Source organism: Pithys albifrons, chromosome 2, assembly GCF_047495875.1.
Source record: "Pithys albifrons albifrons isolate INPA30051 chromosome 2, PitAlb_v1, whole genome shotgun sequence".
NCBI lineage: Eukaryota > Metazoa > Chordata > Aves > Passeriformes > Thamnophilidae > Pithys > Pithys albifrons.
The window spans coordinates 20,263,632-20,284,870 of record NC_092459.1 but is presented as its reverse complement, the minus strand read 5'-3'; the positions used below and the strand labels follow the sequence as shown (position 1 = coordinate 20,284,870).

The 21,239-nt window shown below is 35.8% G+C and overlaps 1 protein-coding gene across 1 annotated transcript in view; it reads left to right on the top strand.

Moving 5' to 3' along the window:
* CSMD1 (CUB and Sushi multiple domains 1) overlaps window positions 1–21,239 on the top strand; it is a 1,094,767-nt gene that overhangs the window by 869,321 nt on the left and 204,207 nt on the right. The window contains exons 21-22 of the mRNA XM_071548449.1: window positions 3,366–3,554; window positions 16,720–16,889. Coding sequence (XP_071404550.1) covers window positions 3,366–3,554; window positions 16,720–16,889 — 359 coding nt within the window. The remainder of the gene's footprint in view (window positions 1–3,365; window positions 3,555–16,719; window positions 16,890–21,239) is intronic.

Here is a 21,239-nt window from a genome sequence, read left to right as displayed (position 1 = left end):
GCACAGGCTTAAGCTCTGCCAGGGGAAATTTAAGTTGGATATCAGAAAAAAATTTTTTACAGAGAGAGTAATCAGGCATTGGAATGGGCTGCCCAGAGAGGTGGTGGATTCACCATCCCTAGAGATTTTTAAACGCAGATTGGATGTGGCGCTGGGTGCCATGGTCTAGTAAATGGACTAGAGTTGGACCAAGGGTTGGACTCGATGATCTTGGAGGTCTTTTCCAACCCAATCGATTCTATGATTCTATGATTCTATCACAGAAAGCTGGCTAAGGCTTATAAAGGTGTCCAAGAGATTATGAAGGATGTTGGTAAAGTGACTTTTAATTTTTACCTGTTCTCAATACATGTGTGAAAAAGAAGTTTGAGGAAAAATTAAGGGGGAAAAAGTAACAAAGATAGAAGGTACTGCTTCAGAAGAAAGAAACTAACTGGTACTGTCTTACCAAAGAAAGTATGGAAACTTTAAAAAACTAGCGGTGTGTTAACTCAGATTTGCAAAGGAGTCTAAATTGAAAACTGATTTTGGAATAGCAGATAAGTATATAAAGAAAAAATAAAATGAAATATTTATTAGATTCACAGACTAGTGAGATTCACAGACTGTTCTGAGTTGGACGGGACCCACAAGGATCATCAAGTCCAACTCTTAAGTCAATGGCCCACACAGGGGATTGAACCCATGACCTTGGCATTATTACAACCAAGTTTGAACCAACTGAGCTAATCCTAGGGTCAGATGTTGATGTATTTTTTCAATTTTTTCTTAAAGATGCTTGAAACATTGACGTTACTGCTTATTAATTACAATCTTCTAAAACTAAATGTTGTCTAAAATACATTTCCCAATCATTTTCTTCGCCTACCTCTATTAGTGAAAAGTAGAATATTTAAAGATTTGCACATGATTAAATCAAGTGTTAATTGAGATGTACATACATGTGAGTATTCTGTGGAAGAAGTACCAAAGGAACTCATCTCCAGCTCTCAAAACCATTAAGTTTTGTTGACATCTGGTATTGTTGACAGATGAACTTGTTGTGTGTGAATAATATATCTCATTTAACTTGCTGATTTAAAAAAGAAAAAAACTTCACCTCATGATTAGAGCAATTAGTGTTGGATTTACTCATATCAAATGCTGAAATACATTCAATAAGGATGCTAACCAAATCAGAGGGCAGCAATTTTACAAGTTTGAAATGTATGTACCAGTGCTAGATTATATTTCTGACAGTTTTTTATCAATGACCAAAATAACAAAGCACTAGGTAACTTGTAGAAAAACACACAAAATATTGTGGATGCAAGGGGAAAAATTGTACAGTAACAAAAGATGTGGATCACAGAACTTTTTGAACACAATCAAAAGTTTTTGCCCTGCCTACAGCTGCTACATGCAGAGAAAGCCAGCACATGCCATCATTTCTATTCAATACATACTTTGAGAAATATTTTGTCTTGGTTTGAGATAAGCAAGTGCCAATCCCCCCCCCCCCCCCCCCCCCCCCAAGCACAGAGAGAAAAGCCTCCCTCCTAACACCAGGGAAAGGGAGGAAAAGAGAGAGGAAAGGAAAAAAAAACCTTCAAACCGCGTTTATACTAAAACTACATATATTTTTCACAGAAAGAAAGAGACAATTAGAAGAGAGTACAAATATACACTCACACAAGTCTGCAATAACATATTTCCCACTTCTTAACAAACACACAAATTCTACTGTCCTAACTACACATTAAGTAAGAAAAACCTTATTCCCCAGGGAGACAAACTCAAGCAGAAAGGAGAGACCCAGAACAACACATTTTACTTTCCTGAGGTACCCTGTGAGCCAGTGGTGGGCCTGGTCCTCTCCATCCCCCCTGGGACAGCATCGTGCGTCCTCCCAAGAGGAAAGCTGAGAAGTGACTGCCTTAACCACTCCCACACTAGTTCCTACTTCCTTGGAGATGATGTCATAATGTGGTATGGAATACAAAGTTACTGGCTAGAAGAGGTCAGCTGTTAGCCCAGCTCAAGTCAGCTGGCAGCTTCGACCTAGCCCAGACTTCAGAGCCCAAATTTAGGCCCACCTAGGTGAACCCATAACATATTTTCACATATATTAATTTTTTATCAAACAAATATGTGAGTCTGTTTTCTTATTTTCACAGAAACAGAATATATTTCTTCATAGTAAGAAGTGTCTGGTGAGAAGACCTTAATGTGTTTTGAATGTCACCCAACAGAAATTTGTCAGGAAAATTTCCATGGGCCTAGAGGTGCGACATAGGGGATTTCCATGTCTCCCTTAGCCTCTGTAGTACTGAGCAGAGGTAGTACATCATGCGTTTCAAAAACGTTCAGCTTTTGCCAGCAGAAGATGGTGTACTTTATAGATTCCCTCTAATATTCAGAAGTTTCCTGCCTAACAAGGCAGTTACTAAAGACAGGGATTTCTTCATTTAGTTTGTTCGGTAAGTCAGCTGTTCAAACAGTCACTCAGAGACTTTGAGTGAATTTCTTCCCCTGTCTAAATGGAATCTCTTCCTCTAAATAAGTGGATTTGACCCTAGCGTCCACCATAGTCCAAAGTAAATATTTTAGAAAATGGCTTTTCTTATGCATTTATGAAAAGTGATTTCTTGGGTCCTTTGGATCATATTCTGAGTAACATGAAATCAGACATATTAGGCTAGATGTTCAGTGCATCTGTTTCAACATCTTTTCTCAAACAGTAGTTGGTAGTGGATATTTAAGGAAGAAAAAAATTTACAAAACAGGACAAACATACAGGAATACTTCCCCAGCATACTCTGTGAGGATGAGGAAATAGACAGTTCAAATGTTTTCTGAGTTTGTTTTGGTCCCTGTGTAACAGCCCTGACTTTTTCCCAATAATTTCTTTTGGCTCCTCCTGAATTCTTCCTGATGTATAGTTATAAAGCACAGATTTTGAAAATGTGGCCATATATATTTCATTCACCTAACCTTTTGCTTGATTTTTTATTACATTTTCTTCATTACATAATGTTTTTTTCTTAATTGTAAGTCTCACTTCTAAAACTGTTTGGGATTTCAGATTAAATGAAATAAGTATATACAAAGTAAGTAATTAAGCAAAATTATAGTAAACCAATTACAGTCCAAGCTGACTACAGCCCTTGATATTAAGCAAATAGGTGTAGTGTGGGTGGGACACAATAGATACATACTGTACATAGAGCTATAATAGACTTATGGAAACAGTATTGAGTTTTAGTGGAGAACACAACTCTTAAGTGTTCCAGACTCATACAATGCAACTAATATGGTATGTTTTGATTTTTAACATGTGGACAACTTGTCCAAATTATTAATGTATTGTGTTTTATTGTCTACAGAATATGATCTGGAGCCATGTGATGATCCTGGTGTTCCTGCCTTCAGCAGGCGAATTGGTTTTCATTTTGGTGTTGGAGATTCCTTGATCTTTTCCTGTTTTCCTGGATACCGCCTGGAAGGTGCTAATAAACTTACCTGCCTGGGAGGTGGTCGGCGTGTATGGAGTGCACCTCTGCCAAGGTGTGTGGGTAGGTGGTCACATGCTTTCATTTCATTCATCAAATCGTTAATGGCACATAGCATGAATCAGAATACTGGGCAGAGAACTAAGTGCTTGGGTTGAAAAAATTAATCCCCAAGCTGTAAATTCTTAAAAGTCAGTGCAAAGTATAAGTAATGCATGTGTTTTACTTAGAGAAAAAAATGAGGATTAATTAGAATTGTGCTAGAAAAAAAGATCACAAATGTCATGTGAGATAAACCCTGAAACTAATTATTAAACTGTGTGTTGGACACAATGAAATTATAAATGTCATACTTTGTCTTTCACAGTAGAGTAACAATGTTTAGAGCTTTTAGGTGAAAATGCCCTGCTTTAGAGCACCCCAGCTGGTTTTAAGAGGTTTTTTTCTTATTGAGTTGTTATTCTCATAACTAAACTTTTTGGTGTTTTATACTTTATAAATTACATTACAGCATTGTAAACTGTAATTTTTAAAAAATAATATGCCATTGTTAAAAATTGATAACTGTAGCATCAAACTGAATGAACAGTTATTTTCTGGGAAGAGCTCTGGGACTGTATTTTATAAAATTTGTACACTTGTATTTGATTTGTGAGATGGTTTTATCACCACCCTGTCAAGTGAATCTCATCAGCTACTATTGACATAAGGCTTCTGAAATGCCAAATAGTTCCATACCCCTCTAAAAGGATTTCCTTAAGAGGGCTTTTTTTTAAAAATAATATTTTATTTCAAGAAGGAAGAAACTCAGCTTCAGCTTTTTACTTTTGTTTATCATAAAGGGACAGATCTCTCTATCTGAAAAAGTCACCTATATTGTATATAAATGTAAGATACATGGAAAATTTCAAATTTCATTTTTAAAAACTGGAGTTATTTAACACATGATAAAAGGAAGTTACAGATGAAAGAGAAACTAAAATAATATGGAATTTCCCATTCATTTAGAAATTTTAGACTTATGCCTTAGGTTATTTTCAGCCCCGGGATATTTGCCTGTTTTGCATTGGTTGGGCCCTTTTTTTTTTGTGTGTGTGTGTGTGTTTCTCTCCTTCTGAGGAGCTTCTCTGTGTTCCATTCAAACATATTTAGTTTAGTTTAGATATCATAAAATTGTACTCATCTGCAGAAATACTGTTATCTTGTTCTGAAGAGACATTTTACATGATGGTTATGGGTTTTCTTTATGTAAATGATATGTTTTAGAAATCCTTCCCTACATTATCTACAGTAATAAGAGATTCATACCTGATATCTTGAAAAGGCTAATTTGAAAATCCTCATAATGTTAATGACACATTGGAAAGTTGCAAAGATTATCAAAGTGTCAATAATTAGCTCAGTGGAGCATCAACCACTGAATTTGCCATGAATTTCTAGGGCTAACGTAACTACTCTCTGTACCAGACATAGATATGCCTAAATATTCTCCCATGCATAATTTAGTGATGCATATTTAATCATACATGTATGTGATAAGTCTGTAATTCATATAAAAATGGAATTTATTCTTAGAGAGCCAAACATATCCTTTTTGTTCCTATGATATTCAATTTTGAATATATTGACTGGCCCTGAGACTTCTGTCACTAAATCCATGTAAGAGATCCCACTTTTTAAATTATTAGTAAAAGCTTTTATAAATTATGCATAGACAACTTGTACTTCTCTAAAATAATAGCTCTTTTAACTCACTCTATGAAGAGAATTTTGTCTCTATCAGTGTAGTAAGTTAAGATAGCTATAATGCAACTAAGACAAATACAAGGAAAGAAACTTTGCTAAGCAGCTGAATGAAACTGTGGGAAAAACACATTCAGTGCCCTTCAAACTGCTTTAATAAGTGATTTTTTATTAACACTAAGAAGGTTTGACAGAGGTCCCTATTCTTGTTACCATGGCATCTAAGATATTAGGGGTGAAGATATTCTCTTACTCTGAAAAGGAGTTCTTACAAAGACTACTTTCACATAACAGTGAAAAGATATTACTTGTTCTGAAATCTTCTGGCTTTGGAGTGTACATTCAGAAGTTAAGTCTAGTCTCTACTCAGTGGCACAAATTCATAAGCACATTACTGGGTTCAGTAGCCTCTTGATTATTTCTTCTTCATTATCATTTCTACACTGACCAAAGTTATATACATGATATATACACACCGACCTTTATATATATCAACAAGGATTTTTCAGTCCTTCTATGACACATGGTAATATACTCATTCATGATTCTTTTAATCAGAGTAAGGATGAAAGACCTTGCATTTTATTTGTAAATGCAACATTCACACAAGCACATGCTGGTTTGTATCAGAGAAATTGTATTCTGTTTCATCTGCTGTTGAAAGAAAACTAACAAACCAACAAGTTTCCAAAGGTATTGCCCTTCTCCATCCTAGTTAATAATGCTCTGCAATTTTCCTGGTCAGAGAACTACTTGTACTTTTCTACTATTTATTCTTCTTTTAAGAGTTATTTTCCAGGTAAGTGGAAAGCAGAGCTTAGGATACCTGGTTAGCCTAACATCATGATGCTGACATTGTTATTTTAAGACTTTGAGTTCTATATGAACAACATTATCATAATGTTCAGTGGCCTTCTCTCCACGCTGTACAGGTAGATGGTCTTTCCCTGGACTTCAAAGGTCATTATCTGATTGTCTGGAACTTGGTTGACCCTCACAAGGCAGCATCCCTTCTGCAGTAAGGACCCTCCTTGTCACAACAAAAAGACACTACCAAGTCTACCTGCAAAATCAGATTCATGTTTATAAACAGGTGGCCTTGTAAATCTTATTTCCCTGCATCAGCCCATCACTCTTGTCTTTTCAATTAGAATGATTCGTGTATCTCAGCTATGCGCTTCTAGTTTTATGCAGCATTATTCCATCTCATCCCAGAGTTTTTAAGACTCTACCAAGTTTTCATTTGAGTAGTCACTCTACTGCTAAATGTGTCCTCCACCTGGATCTCTCCCCTTACTAGAAAGCAGTTTGTGCATACACCCATCTGCTTGCTACAATTTGATGGAAAGAGCTTTACAGTTAAAATGTTTGGAGAAGATTCAGACCTTTAGGGCTCACTCCCTTTGCACTATTTAAAGAACAGATATGATCATTACTCAAAGTGTCAAATTTCCCCCTCTCAGAAAATTAAACTTTTCCTTTTTTTATTCCTTAAAGCTGTGCTTCTCCTATGGAAGCAAATCCCATTAGCTGTCTAGTGAATGCTCTGTTTGCATTGACAGGATTTGACTTTTCAGGAAGACCCTTTCCCTCCATCTCTTTATTCGAACTGTAGAAACACTGTAACTGCCAATCTCCTCACAGAGAATTTCTCATTCTTGAATTGTTTAAAAGAATGGTAGTGGGGTCATCCATAAAGAATTCTCATTTCCTGTAAGAGCTTCCTCAAAGTACTCAAATAACAATGATAGTTTCTCTGACAAATGTGCCAGTAGTTGGTAACTGCAGATGACACTGAAGAGACACTTCAACCTCTTTTTACACAAGAGTGATATTTCCTGTCCTTTTAGACATAATGGTTGCATTTGAGAGAACTGTCCCACAATTTTTACTGAGCTAATGACTCTCTCCAGCAAATATGTTACAGTAAGGCTTTTCTGCAGTTACCCATAGTACAAAGGACATAGACAGTCTTTTGAATGAAAAAACCCACTGTCTGTCTACAGGTATGCAGCTGTTCTTTGAGACATGTTGCCTAAATGTACATTCACTATGTTCCCATTTACCCCTTTTTTCAAAATTTACTGTACCTGAGAAGAATGTGACATGAAGGGGAACTCCACTACTTTGTTATTTTGTGTGAGGCATAGAATTAATTGAGTTGTGAGCTCAAGTCTATAGATAATTTCAGGGGAAAAATGTCATCCTAGCAATCCTGACAAAGGCTTCCTGGAAAACAAACATGTGTCATGTTTGAAGAAGAAATGTCACTAACAAATGTCTTTAGATTTGAGATTACTGATGTAAGTATCTGACTTTTTACTATTCTGAAACAACTTGTCATCTGTAAAGTTGCAAATATCATCCTGTGGTATGTTGATTAACTGGCATGTTTATCTATGTACGTAGGTTTAATTTTCCAGATCTACTTCTAAATAACTTAATTATCATTTAAAATTACCATTTTATGTTGTGTGTGAGGGTAAAAACCAAGATATTGGAGTACAGACAAGCTTCTCCTGCTTATCTTTTGTCTAGCTGAAATTTGTAAACAAAACCCAGCTTCTTTCCCCTTCATTTGTTTACATATCCAGTGTTATTATTCTTTTTTTTTGTTATTATTCCAGTGTTTTCCAGGAAAAAAAATTAAAATCATGGATTGTATTACTAATTATGGGTTTGATGGATTATTGACACTAATTCCACATATATAATTTTTTCCCATTATGTCGCTTGCTTTTACATAGTTGCAGATTTACATATAGCTTTATACTTATCACTGTGAAAACAAAATTGACTGAGTGTGGGTGCATATTTTTCTCACTTTTTCTTCCAGCAATAAGCCTTTTCTTTCTCTACCTATAATTAAACAGTTCTATTACAGTTTCATTTACATTTCACAGTTGACTATTTTTCCTGAGGACAAACCCCAGCTTTTAGTGAGCTGGTCCCCTTAGAGTACAGATCCAAGAGTGGTGCTGCTAGGCAGTCACACACTTCTGCGTTTCCCCAAAGCTGTGTGAACCTCACAAGCTTGGTTAATACTGGTGTACAGAAATTAGGTGGAACAACTTAGTCTGTTGAAGTCCCTGGTTCAGAGGCTATTGTCCTCCTAAAGGAGACTGTCACAATCACGTTTTTGCGGCTATCTTATTGTCATCACTAACCTTTTAAACAGAATTCACACACCATTTCTGGGAAATCTGTTACTAGGGAAGATTTCCTAAATCATATCTAGTAAACTATATTTTTAATAATATTTTTCTTACTTTCCAGTTTAAAGTCAAACTAGTCAGGAGCTTTCTACCATTTTTGTATTGAGGTTGTTTTACCGTTAGAAAAGGAATTGGAATACTCATAGGTTAAGAGAAGCATTCCTAAATTAAAAAAAAAATAACAAAAAACAAAAAACCAAAACCCAGTAAACCAGAAGGCCATGAAAGCAAAAGGAAAAATAAAGATAGTTCTTTAGAGACCATAAGAAATGACAAAAATCTTCCATTTGCAAGGGTAGAGTAGATTTCTCTTTCCCCTAGGAAGGATATAGGGGGATGGTTTCAATTAGTAATTGATTGTTTTGAGTCTGAGGGAGAGAGAAAGAAAGAAAGAAAGAAAGAAAGAAAGAAAGAAAGAAAGAAAGAAAGAAAGAAAGAAAGAAAGAAAGAAAGAAAGAAAGAAAGAAAGAAAGAAAGAAAAGAAAGAAAGAAAGAAAGAAAGAAAGAAAGAAAGAAAGAAAGAAAGAAAGAAAGAAAGAAAGAAAGAAAGAAAGAAAGAAAGAGAAAGAAAAGAAAGAAAGAAAGAAAGAAAGAAAGAAAGAAAGAAAGAAAGAAAGAAAGAAAGAAAGAAAGAGAGAAAGAAAGAAAAGAAAGAAAGAAAGAAAGAAAGAAAGAAAGAAAGAAAGAAAGAAAGAAAGAAAGAAAGAAAGAAAGAAAGAAAGAAAGAAAGAAAGAAAGAAAGAAAGAAAGAAAGAAAGAAAGAAAGAAATGAGAAAACAAAGGAGAAAAGAATGAAAGAGAGAGAAGGAAAGAAAGAAAGGATAAGAGTGGATAGTGGAGAGGAAAGGTATCACAATCTGTGAATACAATGATGAGACTTGATTGTTGCATTGATCAGAGTAATGATTGCACACTTGATCTGCCAGGGCTGGGCAAAGCCCCTACAGCATAAACATCATCAGGTTAATGTGTTCAGGTTCAGGTGGAAACATCCAGGTTCTTCTCCTGAGTGGGGGAATTTTACACTGTCTTAACACTGTGAATCATGAGCAGTCCTCTGGTGGAAGACCCTAGAAATGAGTCTGGGTGGACTTCAGGAATCTTTGATGGTTTCTGAAATTTATAACACTTTCTATGACCACTGCTTCTCACATCAGCATAAGTGTATTTGAGCCAATTATGCCTTAACAGAATTCAGACCTACATTTGAATGAGACATTGCCCTGAGGTGAAGTTTTGCACCTGAGCCAGTTGTGTAAGGGAGGATATTGGCACTGGAAAAAGCATTATCCCACCTAGCAGGATCTTCTTCTTATTGGTCTTTAGACTCACCTGTCTCACCTCTGTCCACCTCTGCACCTGGATTGTTCTCATGCAGATCAGTTTTGCCACCACATGCCCAAAACCTCTCCTCCTCCCCTTTGTTTGGGGGATGTAAACCTGGCCTCAGAAAAGCACCCTGCTGCTTTTGCAAGTGGCTGATTGTTTTAGTCATTAACCCTTAATATTTCAGTCTCTCACAAGAGGGAAGAAAGGTCTGAATTAGTTCTTCAACTCTCCTTTATGTGACTGTCTTAATGATTATATTATCTGCTTTGCATGCCATTTCTGTCTACTTGTCTGGATTTTCCCTACTCAGTCTCTCTTCAAGAAACTGTATAATTTTACCTGTGATGTATAATGAAAATGTTATTTGTGCACTATACAGTGTACAACATATACAGTTCATACTAGCCTTTCATGGGAAGCATTGCACAGAGTTTGAACATAACACATCAATACAATGAACTTAGTTTTGAGTGCTGTTTTTTTTGTTTGGTTGGTTTCAGTTTTAGGCTGCATTATTTCCTGTCCCCCATGACTCATTTCAACTTTACAGAGTGTTCCTAAAGCAAGATGCGAAAAACTGAAATGGGAAAGCTGAAAAGAAAGAGCTACTTAAATATTTTCATTTCATATTTAAGTGGTGTCGTTCCTTTATTGAATTTTACATGGCACCTGATTTTTAATGATACATTATTACAGTATTGGAGTAAAATCTTCACTGATATTCACATTAATATCACATTAATTTATCATATTCAGTTGTTATATTAAATACTATTTGAATAATTGATAGGGTGCTACAGTAAAATGGTGACACTATTTAATAAGCTGTTTCTTTTTAATAGTTTAGTTAGCATTCATTGCAAAGTCATCAATTATAATTAATATACTTTGTCATGTAGCATTGAGTTAATTTCCATTGAGACTGAAACATAGTGAGAACCTTGTTAGCCTGAATGGCACCAGAGATTTCTGTGAGACCCTTGAGATCTGGTATTCATTGTTTTCTTTAAAGTCTCTGTAGTATAAAATTTGAATTTGAGCTCACCTTTGAGAAGTCAAACTAAGTCTGAAAATTGCTATTAATTTTTATCCAGTGTTTAGGTAGAGAGAGCTTTCATTTAAGACCTGCTCATGAGCAAGGAATCTTATCAGTACCTGAGCTTCTGAATCTTTCAACAGTAAAAAGGATGAATTCAGAATCCACTGTATGTCAGAAGACATTATTTAATTCCTGTCACATTCAAATTGTGAAATCTTTAGGTTATTTTCTATTTGTGCCATGTATTAAATAAAGTTATTTGATAAGTTTTTATACTTTCCATTTCTTTACCTTATCACATTGTATTTTCCTAAATACAATCAAAAGATGATGGTTTTAACCCCTCCTTATACTTTCAATGTTTGATTGGAAATTGAAGATTTGTAAGAGTTCGTGTTTAAGTCTTACTGTATTTGAATCGTTAAAATATGGTGCCATGTAGTAATTACAGATTTGAGTTGTCTCTGTCTGAAAACTGAAACTTCAATAGTCAGGAAACATTAACAGATTTCAGCTAGTGTGTACTGGTCACTTTTCTTCCATTTTCAAAATGAAAAAGAATGATTTGTATGAGACCTCAAATACCTTTGTTTGAGACCTGGTATGAAATATTAGTCACCTATAGTTAGAAGGAGTAATGATTCCCTCAAGTCACCCTTTTGTCTTCTTTCTACATTTTAAGGTTATGTATGCTAAATGTCATTTCATGCTAAGACAAATAACGTAGGGACATTATGTCCGTAGATTATTATCAGATGATACGAGAAAGAGTAGTCAAAAATCTCAAAACAATTTAAATTAAAAAAAAAAAAATCTCACCTTGATTTCTGCCAACAGTCCCAAGGCCAATTAACATCAAAGGATTTGTTTTGAGAACCTGGATAGTCCCTTATTTCAGTGACATATAGATGAGAAAGGCAGTTAAATGCCACCCTGACACCTGATCCCATCAGATCTCAGAAGCTAAGCAGGGTTATCCCCGGTTAGTACTTGGATGGGAGATGTCCTGGAATACTGGGAGCTGTAGGTTCTAGTCCTGAGAACTTCACTGTCACCGTCCAAGCTCACTCAGCCATGGCAGATGAACCTTAGGAGTTAAAGGGTGGGGCCAGTTTTGCACAGGCTGTGCCTCACCTAAAACATCCACTGCGAAGGCCCGAAGGACACTCCAACATGGGTAGAGCCCTTCCCACATCTTCATTCGTGAAGGCTTGCCATATAAACATGGATTGAGGACAAATTAAGCAAACTGCAGAAAAGGCTTTTACCTGCTGTTTAGTCCTTCCTTTGCTACTCCATTATTCTTTGCATATGAATAGTACAAAAATTACAGAATAAGCGGTTTGTTTTCAGCAAGACATTTTAGTAGGGTTTCCAGTGAGGTGTTCTAACCTCACTACCATTATATGTGTGTAGATTGAAGGATATTGTGACATGAACATAGTCTAGTAGTGTGGGTCACAGTGGATCTCCTCCCTTTACTTAAAATCTATCTTAGAGAAGTAAACAATGAGAGGAAAAAAGAGACAGAGATTAAAAAAAAAAAGGGAAAGCCATTCTTTAGGCACCAAATGGTAAGAGGAAAGATAGAATCATCATACAAATAAGTCTCTCCAGTAAATGTAGGGGTGACAAGCTCCTCATTTGTAGCTTTTGATACTGTTAACACTAAATGGAGCATGTGTGGGTGCTGCAGGCTAAGTAACATCTAAGGTTTGTGCATGTATTTTATTGTGTAATATTTACTGTGTGTTAAAATAACTATTAACTTGTTGTTATCAAGGTTCTATTCCAATATGAAATTACAGGCTAAAAGATACCAGGTCTGGAGTGGTGCAATCTTGATGTGGAGTTAGGCTAAAAGTCACAAGGCAAAAGAATGAGAAGTGGGATGAATACAGTGTGATTTTAAAATCAATGGTAGTGTGTAAATGGCAGGTTAAAGGCTCACAGGTGAAGAGCAGGCTACAGAACTGGAGATACAGGACTACTAACTTTGCAAAGATTCAGGCACTGTGCTATACAGGTGCTGTGGAAACTCCATGTGCACCTCAGCTTGATGCAGCGTTCCACGTAATAGGAAGCCTCAGCTTCTAGCACTATATTAGTTTGTACATGAAGCCATCCCTGAGTCCAGTCTTGTATTTTGTCTGCCCTGCCAAGTCATATACCCAGCCTTAGAGACCCCTCAAAGACTGTGGAAAACCCTAAGTTTTTACTATTATATGAAGACAGAGCATGTGATGCTTGATTCAGTTTTATCTGTGATCCTCTTGCTCTTGTATTAATGTTGCATAACCATCCTACTGGGTAACAGTATTGTCCAACAGAAACATAAAGAATTATTGACTGTCTGAGCTCTGCTTCTTCTTATATTTTATGAACTGCTGCACAATTTTGTAAATACAACTAAGGTATTCTGCAGTCAGTAGAGTGCTTTGTGGCAGAGAAGCCTTTATACTAGCAATGCACTACTTTTATTTGATCTCTGCTTTGGAGATCTGCTTGAAATCCTGTCAAACCTTTTAGCAGGATATATGAAAGAAAAGTAGTAAAGCAAAATTTTGCATTAAACAAAGTTACTCTTACATTTTACATGAACTGTATTTCAAAGCATTTCAAGAGTACCTGAATTTTGTTTGTTTTATTGTTTATGTTCATATTCAGGAAGTGTTCAATGATCTTCAAAAGATCTACCCTCTGCAGCTTCCTTTTATCCAATTTCAAGTGAGGCAATGAAGGAAGCAAAAAAGTTACTGATGTAAATAGAATTTAAGTGACTTTATTAAGGAAAAGAACAAAGAATGAGGTCAAGAGCCATTTCTAGAGAGATTATTCTCACTAAAAGGGAATAAAAGAACAGTTTGATAAAGTGGCACTTTTCAATCTGCTACAGTCCTTAAAAAGGTTATAACAGACAACTCAGAAACCATAGTGAAAATAAGGCATGTAGTACCTCCTCTAAAACCTTTTATGTGTGGAGATAAGTGGTATACAGTTAATAAGTGTAATTGAATTCTAAGTTGAATATTTTTAATTTGTAATAAATAAAACCAAATAACTTTAAAAAGAGCACAAGATTCAAAAGATCTATTAGGGATCTAGATTAATCCCCTTTCCTCCCCTGCCCTTCCCTCAAGATGAGAGGGCAGATCTCTAGATCTCAGAAGGTATGTAGAAGACATTAAAGTAAGCAAGTGGCCTCTGCAGTCAAGAACTAAAGAGCTCTTTCAAGATCATAGAATAAAATTTGCCTGCTTAACTTGAGACACTAAAAACAGTGGTTACTCACTCAACTCATGCTAGATACAGACTAGTATCTAGACTAGTGCATGACATAGTTCAAGACTGATTGACAGTTTTTAACTTTTTAGTTACCCTAAGTGGAAAAGTCATATCACTTTTTTACACAAAACTTCCACGGCTTTATCTTTCATCAAGAATATAAGAGATTTGGCTTTATTTCCTTTGCTTCTGTAAAAGAATTTTAAATTGTATATGATCCTAGCTAGCAGAATCATCGTGGCAATGTGGTTAAAGACTCTTGTTTCATTTTGCATAAAGAGGATTAATTGAAGGTGACGAAAATGGAAGGGAACTTGAATATATTTTTCCAGTCTAGTAATTTGGTGCTCACATGATTAACAGTGAATGTTGATTCATGAGTTATTTCAGAATTTTATTTCCCAACTGTTTAATATTTGAATTTCTTTGAAGAAGTGCTCTTCTCTCCTGTTTTATGCCCTTCCCATTATGCTAAAGAGGTTAGTCAACATTTACTCACTTTGTGACCGATTGTCTAATCTCTTTATGTGAGAGACAAGTCATAGGAAATTCATGTTCAAATTCCCAGAGTCAAAGGGAATTGAAGTGCCACACATTCTAGACACGTGTTAGCTACTACATAAAAAAGCATCAGCAGTATCAGCTACTGTTAATATTTTTAAAGAAATACAACATGAATTTTTCTATACCACTCAGTAAAATGCATTAGGGCCTTTAAGGGGAAAGATATCTTTGACTTCATAAACTTTTTCTGCTGCCAATACCAGACTCAGTATTGTGGTTCATGGCTGCTCTTTTTAGTTTCTAGTCCCTCATTGTGTGAAGTGTGTGAAGTGTAATCATGCAGCTCTGGATTGTCGTGTACAGAAATGGTTGGAAAAATACTCAGTTGAAGTCCTTGTGCATAAGGTCCTCTGGTGAGCCTTGATCAGAAATGGAAGAGATTTCAGTCATTGGCACACTAATTCTCCAAAAGCTTCAATAGTCTGGAGAGAAAGGAATTTTTCCATGTATGGGACCAACATTTCTATGAAAAAAATTACCTAAGTCTTCAGGCCAAGTAATTGGAGCAGCTAATTAAACGTGGCTTTGACTTCGTAGCCTAACATTAACAAACTATAGCTAGAAAACTTAAACCTGATTTGCGACGTATGTTGTATAAATTGAGGAAGGGAAGTTGACAAAGAGGGGCTTGATTTCCTTTGGAAATCTCTTTCTGGAGTCTGTGTCAGTGATTTACTCGCTGACACAAGATGAGCCAGGAAACTTGGCTGAACAAAGAACATGGGCATGGTAATGAAGAGAATGATGGGGCCTAATGAAACTGTATCGCTGTCAAATATTTGGAAGGTATTTGAAAAGGGGTAATAAGCACTGAAAACAGACTATTGTTTTATTGCATGGTTTGAAGTTTTATGAGTGACAATTTGAGTTCAGAGAATTTTGCAAAGTAATTGAAGTTCCTCAAATAAATGTTTTAATGTCCTCTGAAGCCTAAAAACCTATTTAACAATTTTAGAAAGAATACAGATTTGTTTCTAAACCTATTGCTTATTTGATAGACCAGATCTGTTGACTTGCAATTATACATTATTTTAACAGGTTTATATCAAACTCTGAATGAGGTCCAAATGATTAATTCAAAATAACCCAGTATATTTTATACCTAGATTGAACAGTGAGATATAAATATCAATCTTGTGCATCTTTAAATATGTTGTAGATTAGTAGTTGGTATGTTAATGTTACAGTAGGATGTTATTAGGGGTTTTTAGGCCATTTTCAATCATTTTGAATATCTGTTTGAAGAGTACACCAATATTATTTGATATTTGGATATTTGATATTTGGATGTTTTCATCTATGTGATGAATTTTATGTTGCATATTTGGAATAATTGTATTAGTATTTATTCCAAATTCAAACTGAGTCCATGGTCTGAAACATACCACTCCTCCTATACATTTTTTTTTACCAGGGAGCTATGACAAAAAGTGTCTAATGAAAGTGTCAGTAGGTGCTTACTACAGATGGCTGTGAAAGACTCACCTACTTTTTACCCAGAAAGGAAAGGATTTGTCTGCTTAGCCCTAACTGATATCGATAAATATTGGTTTGTTTTCCAGTTTTTTTGTTTTTTTCCAGGCATAGAAAAGCATGTTCAAATGATCTTGATTTATTGCCAGGTTCTTTTCTTTTTTATTTTTTTTTCAGCATCTTCTTACCTGCTTTTTCTAATACTTATTTCTAAAGTTGAGTACAGAAGTAAAATCAATTTTATGCTTATTTGAAATGCTACCACAATAGCTATATCTCAATAAAACTTCAAATGTTTACAGTATCCAGGCTAACCTGCATTATTGGTTAGTCTATTGGGAGGACTGAAGGATAAATTGGAGGTCAAAGCAGATAAGTGCACATAATAAATAGACTCAGTGAAATGGAGGAGATAGCAACTTTGATAGGGTTGCTAGGAGTTGGTCCTACAGAGACCTGATAGAGATATACTTTTCCTAGAAAGTGTGTTAGTTTTCATAGGATCTAAATATTGCTGCTAATAACTCATATTTTACTGAAATGGATAATTCTTTTTTTTTTATGTGTCTGTTTTCTTTAGCTGAATGTGGAGCAACTGTCTCTGGAAATGAAGGAACATTGTTGTCTCCAAATTTTCCATCTAATTATGACAACAACCATGAGTGTATCTATAAAATTGAAACAGAGGCTGGAAAAGGGATCCGTCTTAGAGCCAGGAACTTTCAGCTGCATGAGGGAGATATTGTTAAGGTAATAAGCAAATAATTTCACTTTCTATCACGCTGAACATTCCCAATGCATGAACAAATCTGGTTTTTAATGCCAGTTATCTTTACTTTCATTCCACTTTCTGACAGAAAATTAGCGAATTCTAAGTGGATGGCATAACTTCCTTTACACCACATTCAATGATTTGTATTAGATTCACAGAAACTATAGGTGATGTTGGGAGTTCAGTTACATTTCTAGAAGTATTAGACTGTTGAAAATGGTTTCAAATCTGAAAGAAACCCCTAAATTGTGAACTTTGATTTTGAATACCTAGCATTATTTTATGTTTGTAGCAATATTTATAAGTGTAGTACAGAACAAAATAATTAAATAACTAATTTAAATAGAGAGATTAAACCTTGAGTAAAAATGTACTTATAGAAGATGTCTTTCATTCCTTTTACATTGGAGGTAACCTTTGAAATATGGCCCGAGTATACGTAGATCTTGAACATGTACTTTTCTACAGTATTGCCATAATTTGTCTGTTCTTAGTAATGGCTGCTGCATTCTTGTATTTACTGAAAATCATGACATTCATCTGAAGTGCTGACCACACATTAACTTAGTCTTTCAAGTCTCCAAATTGTCAAATATTTAATACTTAACATCACAAAGTATTAGGAATTCAGTTAGCAACTTCCTTTCTGGAGATCTCCCAGCACCCCATCTAAAAGTTAGAAATTCCTGTCTACATGTCAAACTTGAGTTTGTTTTTTTTTTTTTTTAATTGCACTGAATGCATCCCACAAGGATTTTAAAGATATCACTGTTGTGGATCAAAATTTGGTGGCTATATTTTCATCCATTTTGTCATCTTAAAAGATTCCTTATGTAATTGTGTAACCATTCGCTTCCAAGTTATAAATTTCCTGCAAAGAAATTTAGAGATTGAATGAGGTGAGAAGGAAAAAAAGTCTTCATTTTAATATAGACACTTATGTCTTTGTTATTATATTTGTGCTTTTCAGCAAGTACAGTCTCTATTTAACCATGAAATATGCAAAGTTTTGAGAATCCCCCAATAATACAGAAAGAATAAAAAGAACAGCATTTTCTTCATGTTTACCCTCAAAATCATTGATGATAAACTCCTTCATGCTTGTATGGCCACAATGTATAAAACAACGTAAGACCTTGGGCTATGATTTTCCTTTTAGATCAAAGGGAATTGAGCTGGTGGGCAAATATGTGGTCTGTATTGTCCTTTCTTCCCATTATCCATGGTCTGACACTGCAGATCTCCAAAAGTACTCTTGCTGTGAACAGATATATCAGAGAACAAAGAACTTAATTTCCCACTGAGTTGCGAATGTGATACATAGGTCTCCCAGAAGCTTTGCACATATCTGGTTTATAAATAATTTAATATTACCTAAAAATCAACAGGAAATAAACCCCTTAGAAAACCCTAAAGAAGCATTCACGAAACTCAGTTTTCCTTCAGAACATTTAATCAGAAATGTTGGGCATACTTAGAGATACTCCCTGGAGGTATAACAAAGATTTGCCTGAGAAAAATAGGTTCTGATCAATCTGTTAGATACTTTCTTTTTTCATAGATCTTTTAGCACAATACTCTAGAGGATCTAAAGGAAGCAAAGGCAAAATTGTGCTGATGTCTGAAATGCAAGGCCTGTTCTCTAGTTCCGAGTCAACTGGCACAGCGCAAGTGCCACTAGCTCTTCTCCACCATAGTCTCTTTATAACTTGCATTTATGAAAATAAAGTCTACTTCTTCTCCATTCCTGAACAAGAATGTCCTTTTACATATTTCCACTGGAATCAGCCCTTTGGCGGGGCTATGGACTTTGAGGTTTTCTTTTTTACCTACTGCACCCAAAATAATGTTGAGCAAAATATGTTAACATGAGCCTCCTACCTCATGCCTATGCAGAAGAAAGCCTTGCAGTCAGCTTGTGAGGGATGCACTAAGGCTTAAGAATATCTATAAACCTTTTGCTGAAATACTGGACATTTTCCAAGCTCTTACTCTGTTTTAAAAGAAAAAGATATACATATGCAATGTTGCATCGGTTGCAGGTGCCCAGGCATCGGCAGAGGGGCTCTGTGAGGGCAGGCTGGGGCTGCCCATGCTGGACACAGCCAGGCACAGCCAGCTCCAACCCACCCACCGCAGAGCACAGCTGAGCCCACAGCCAAGGTGGGGATGGCATCGGGGAAAAACACATGTAAGAAAGGCAAAAAAGGTTGATCAGTAGTATATGATAAAGAGAATGGAGTAAAAACTGAAATAATAATGTAATAATCCCAAGGTGAACCCACCAGGGGTGTCAGACAAAGTACATAAGGTCACTATTTGCTTGAGGTGAAATTGCCAAGAACTCCACGAGGATTTAATGAAAGGATTCAGAAATATATATGGGAAGAAGCAAAACGATGTCAGCAAGCTGTACAGGATTTATCTCCTGAGCTATTAAAGGAATATTTTAAAAGCATTTCCCTTTGGGATGATTTTATGCCAGAAAGATCTCTGCAATTAAGGAAATTTGCTAAGTTAGTTGTGAGTAATTTCTTTTTACTGTCAGAATGAGAAACTGGAGTTTAAGAAATTCTAACCAGCATTTCCTTCTTCAGGTGAGTGTTTTACATTCCCACAGCAGCTGCAGATACATCAGTACTGTTACTGGAACATTTTGCCCCATTGATTAACTGCTGCACTGTCCTCTTCCTTTGTCTGCATGTTTTAATCCCACCAAGTAATGCAAACACTTCTCTTTTAGTTTCTCACAAACATTTAGGTGAAATGGGGTGTCTCTGAATGCTCTGAGCGCTCCAAGCAATGCTGTGATCATTCTCTGCTGTCCCCAAGACCAGCTTCTGCAGTTTGACTACATCTGTAATGTTATGCTCTTCAATCTTACACAACAAGGTGGCTCACTCCAAAGGGAAGATTTGTGAGGGTGTTAGTAAGTCCACATTAAATGTGTTCCAGGTTATATTGATTATAAATACTGTGTAGACAATCAAGCTGTGGTGACTGAACTCCTACTCTGTCACCATTTACTTGGTTGGAAAATATAAACTACCTGCATCTGCATATTTTCAGCTTAGTATTCCAGTGAAAGTATTGAGGCTGGATATTGAGGCTGTGGTACACATGAAATAGCATATAATTTGCAATAGTATTTCTGGCATCAATAAAACTAGTGCATGAGGAAGGGTCAAAACTATCACTTTCAAGAAGAATGCATGCAGGTTAATGACTATAATTTGTGGGCAAAGCATTCTGTAGCTTTGACAACATTTGAACTTGAATTAGCAGGATAGAAATTGGATTTCTAGTAAAGTAATAGAAAGTCTCACCATTTTGAAGGTCATTTGAAAAAAACTGAATATTTGGATTATATTTTTATTTCAAAGCTTATCTTCTTCATTCACTAACATTTCATCTTCCTCATCTCCCTGTTTTAACCGCCACTTGAAGTTTCATAATTCTTTAAAGTGGCTGCTTATCCTGAAATCTTTATAATGCAATCACAGTGAATTTGTCAGAGGTAAGAGGAAAAACAGAATGTCCTGTCTTTCATCTGTTTAGCCAAATAGATCCTCCTTTTTGATTCACGATGTTGCCTGACACCTAAATTCCTGTGGAAATAGACACTCAGAATCAATATTAATGGAGATGATAGATGGTATACCTTTATTGAAAGCTTTCAAGGTGCACACTCAAGGTCTACGCACACACATGCACAGGTCCACACATGCACCCATGCACACAGACAGGCACACCTTTGACCAGGGATGTCAAGTTTTTTATAACTTCTCCAGCAATTTACATATGAGGTATCTATAACCAACCATGATTCTCATTTCCCTCTGTGCTCCACCCATAGGGGTCTTCAGAACTGCCCCCTGGAGAAGTTGCAGAACCTCCAGGCCTGCTTCTTGTGTTTTGTCTTCACACTATCTACAGGTGGTTTCTCACAAACACCATGGCCTTGGCAGGGCATGAGAAAGCTCATGAATCTGTGAGAAAGAGCTTTAGTAACTCACCTAAGATGTGAGCAACCTAGGACAATCTATGTAAATTATATAATCTCAAAGACTGTACAAAATATACTAAAATCCTTAGGCATCAATGACAGAGAAAATAGTAACTGAAGCATATGAATTATATTTCCAGGGGGTTCTCCCAAATGAGTTAAACATACCTAAATATTAATAAATAGAGATAATGACTGTTTTATTAAATGTATTCTCTGCCACTGAAATCAGTCACATATGACATGACACAATGGTTACACATAAGCTTTCTGTTGGGAATGACACTTGTCCCACATTAATTATCACAGTGAAGAATTGCTA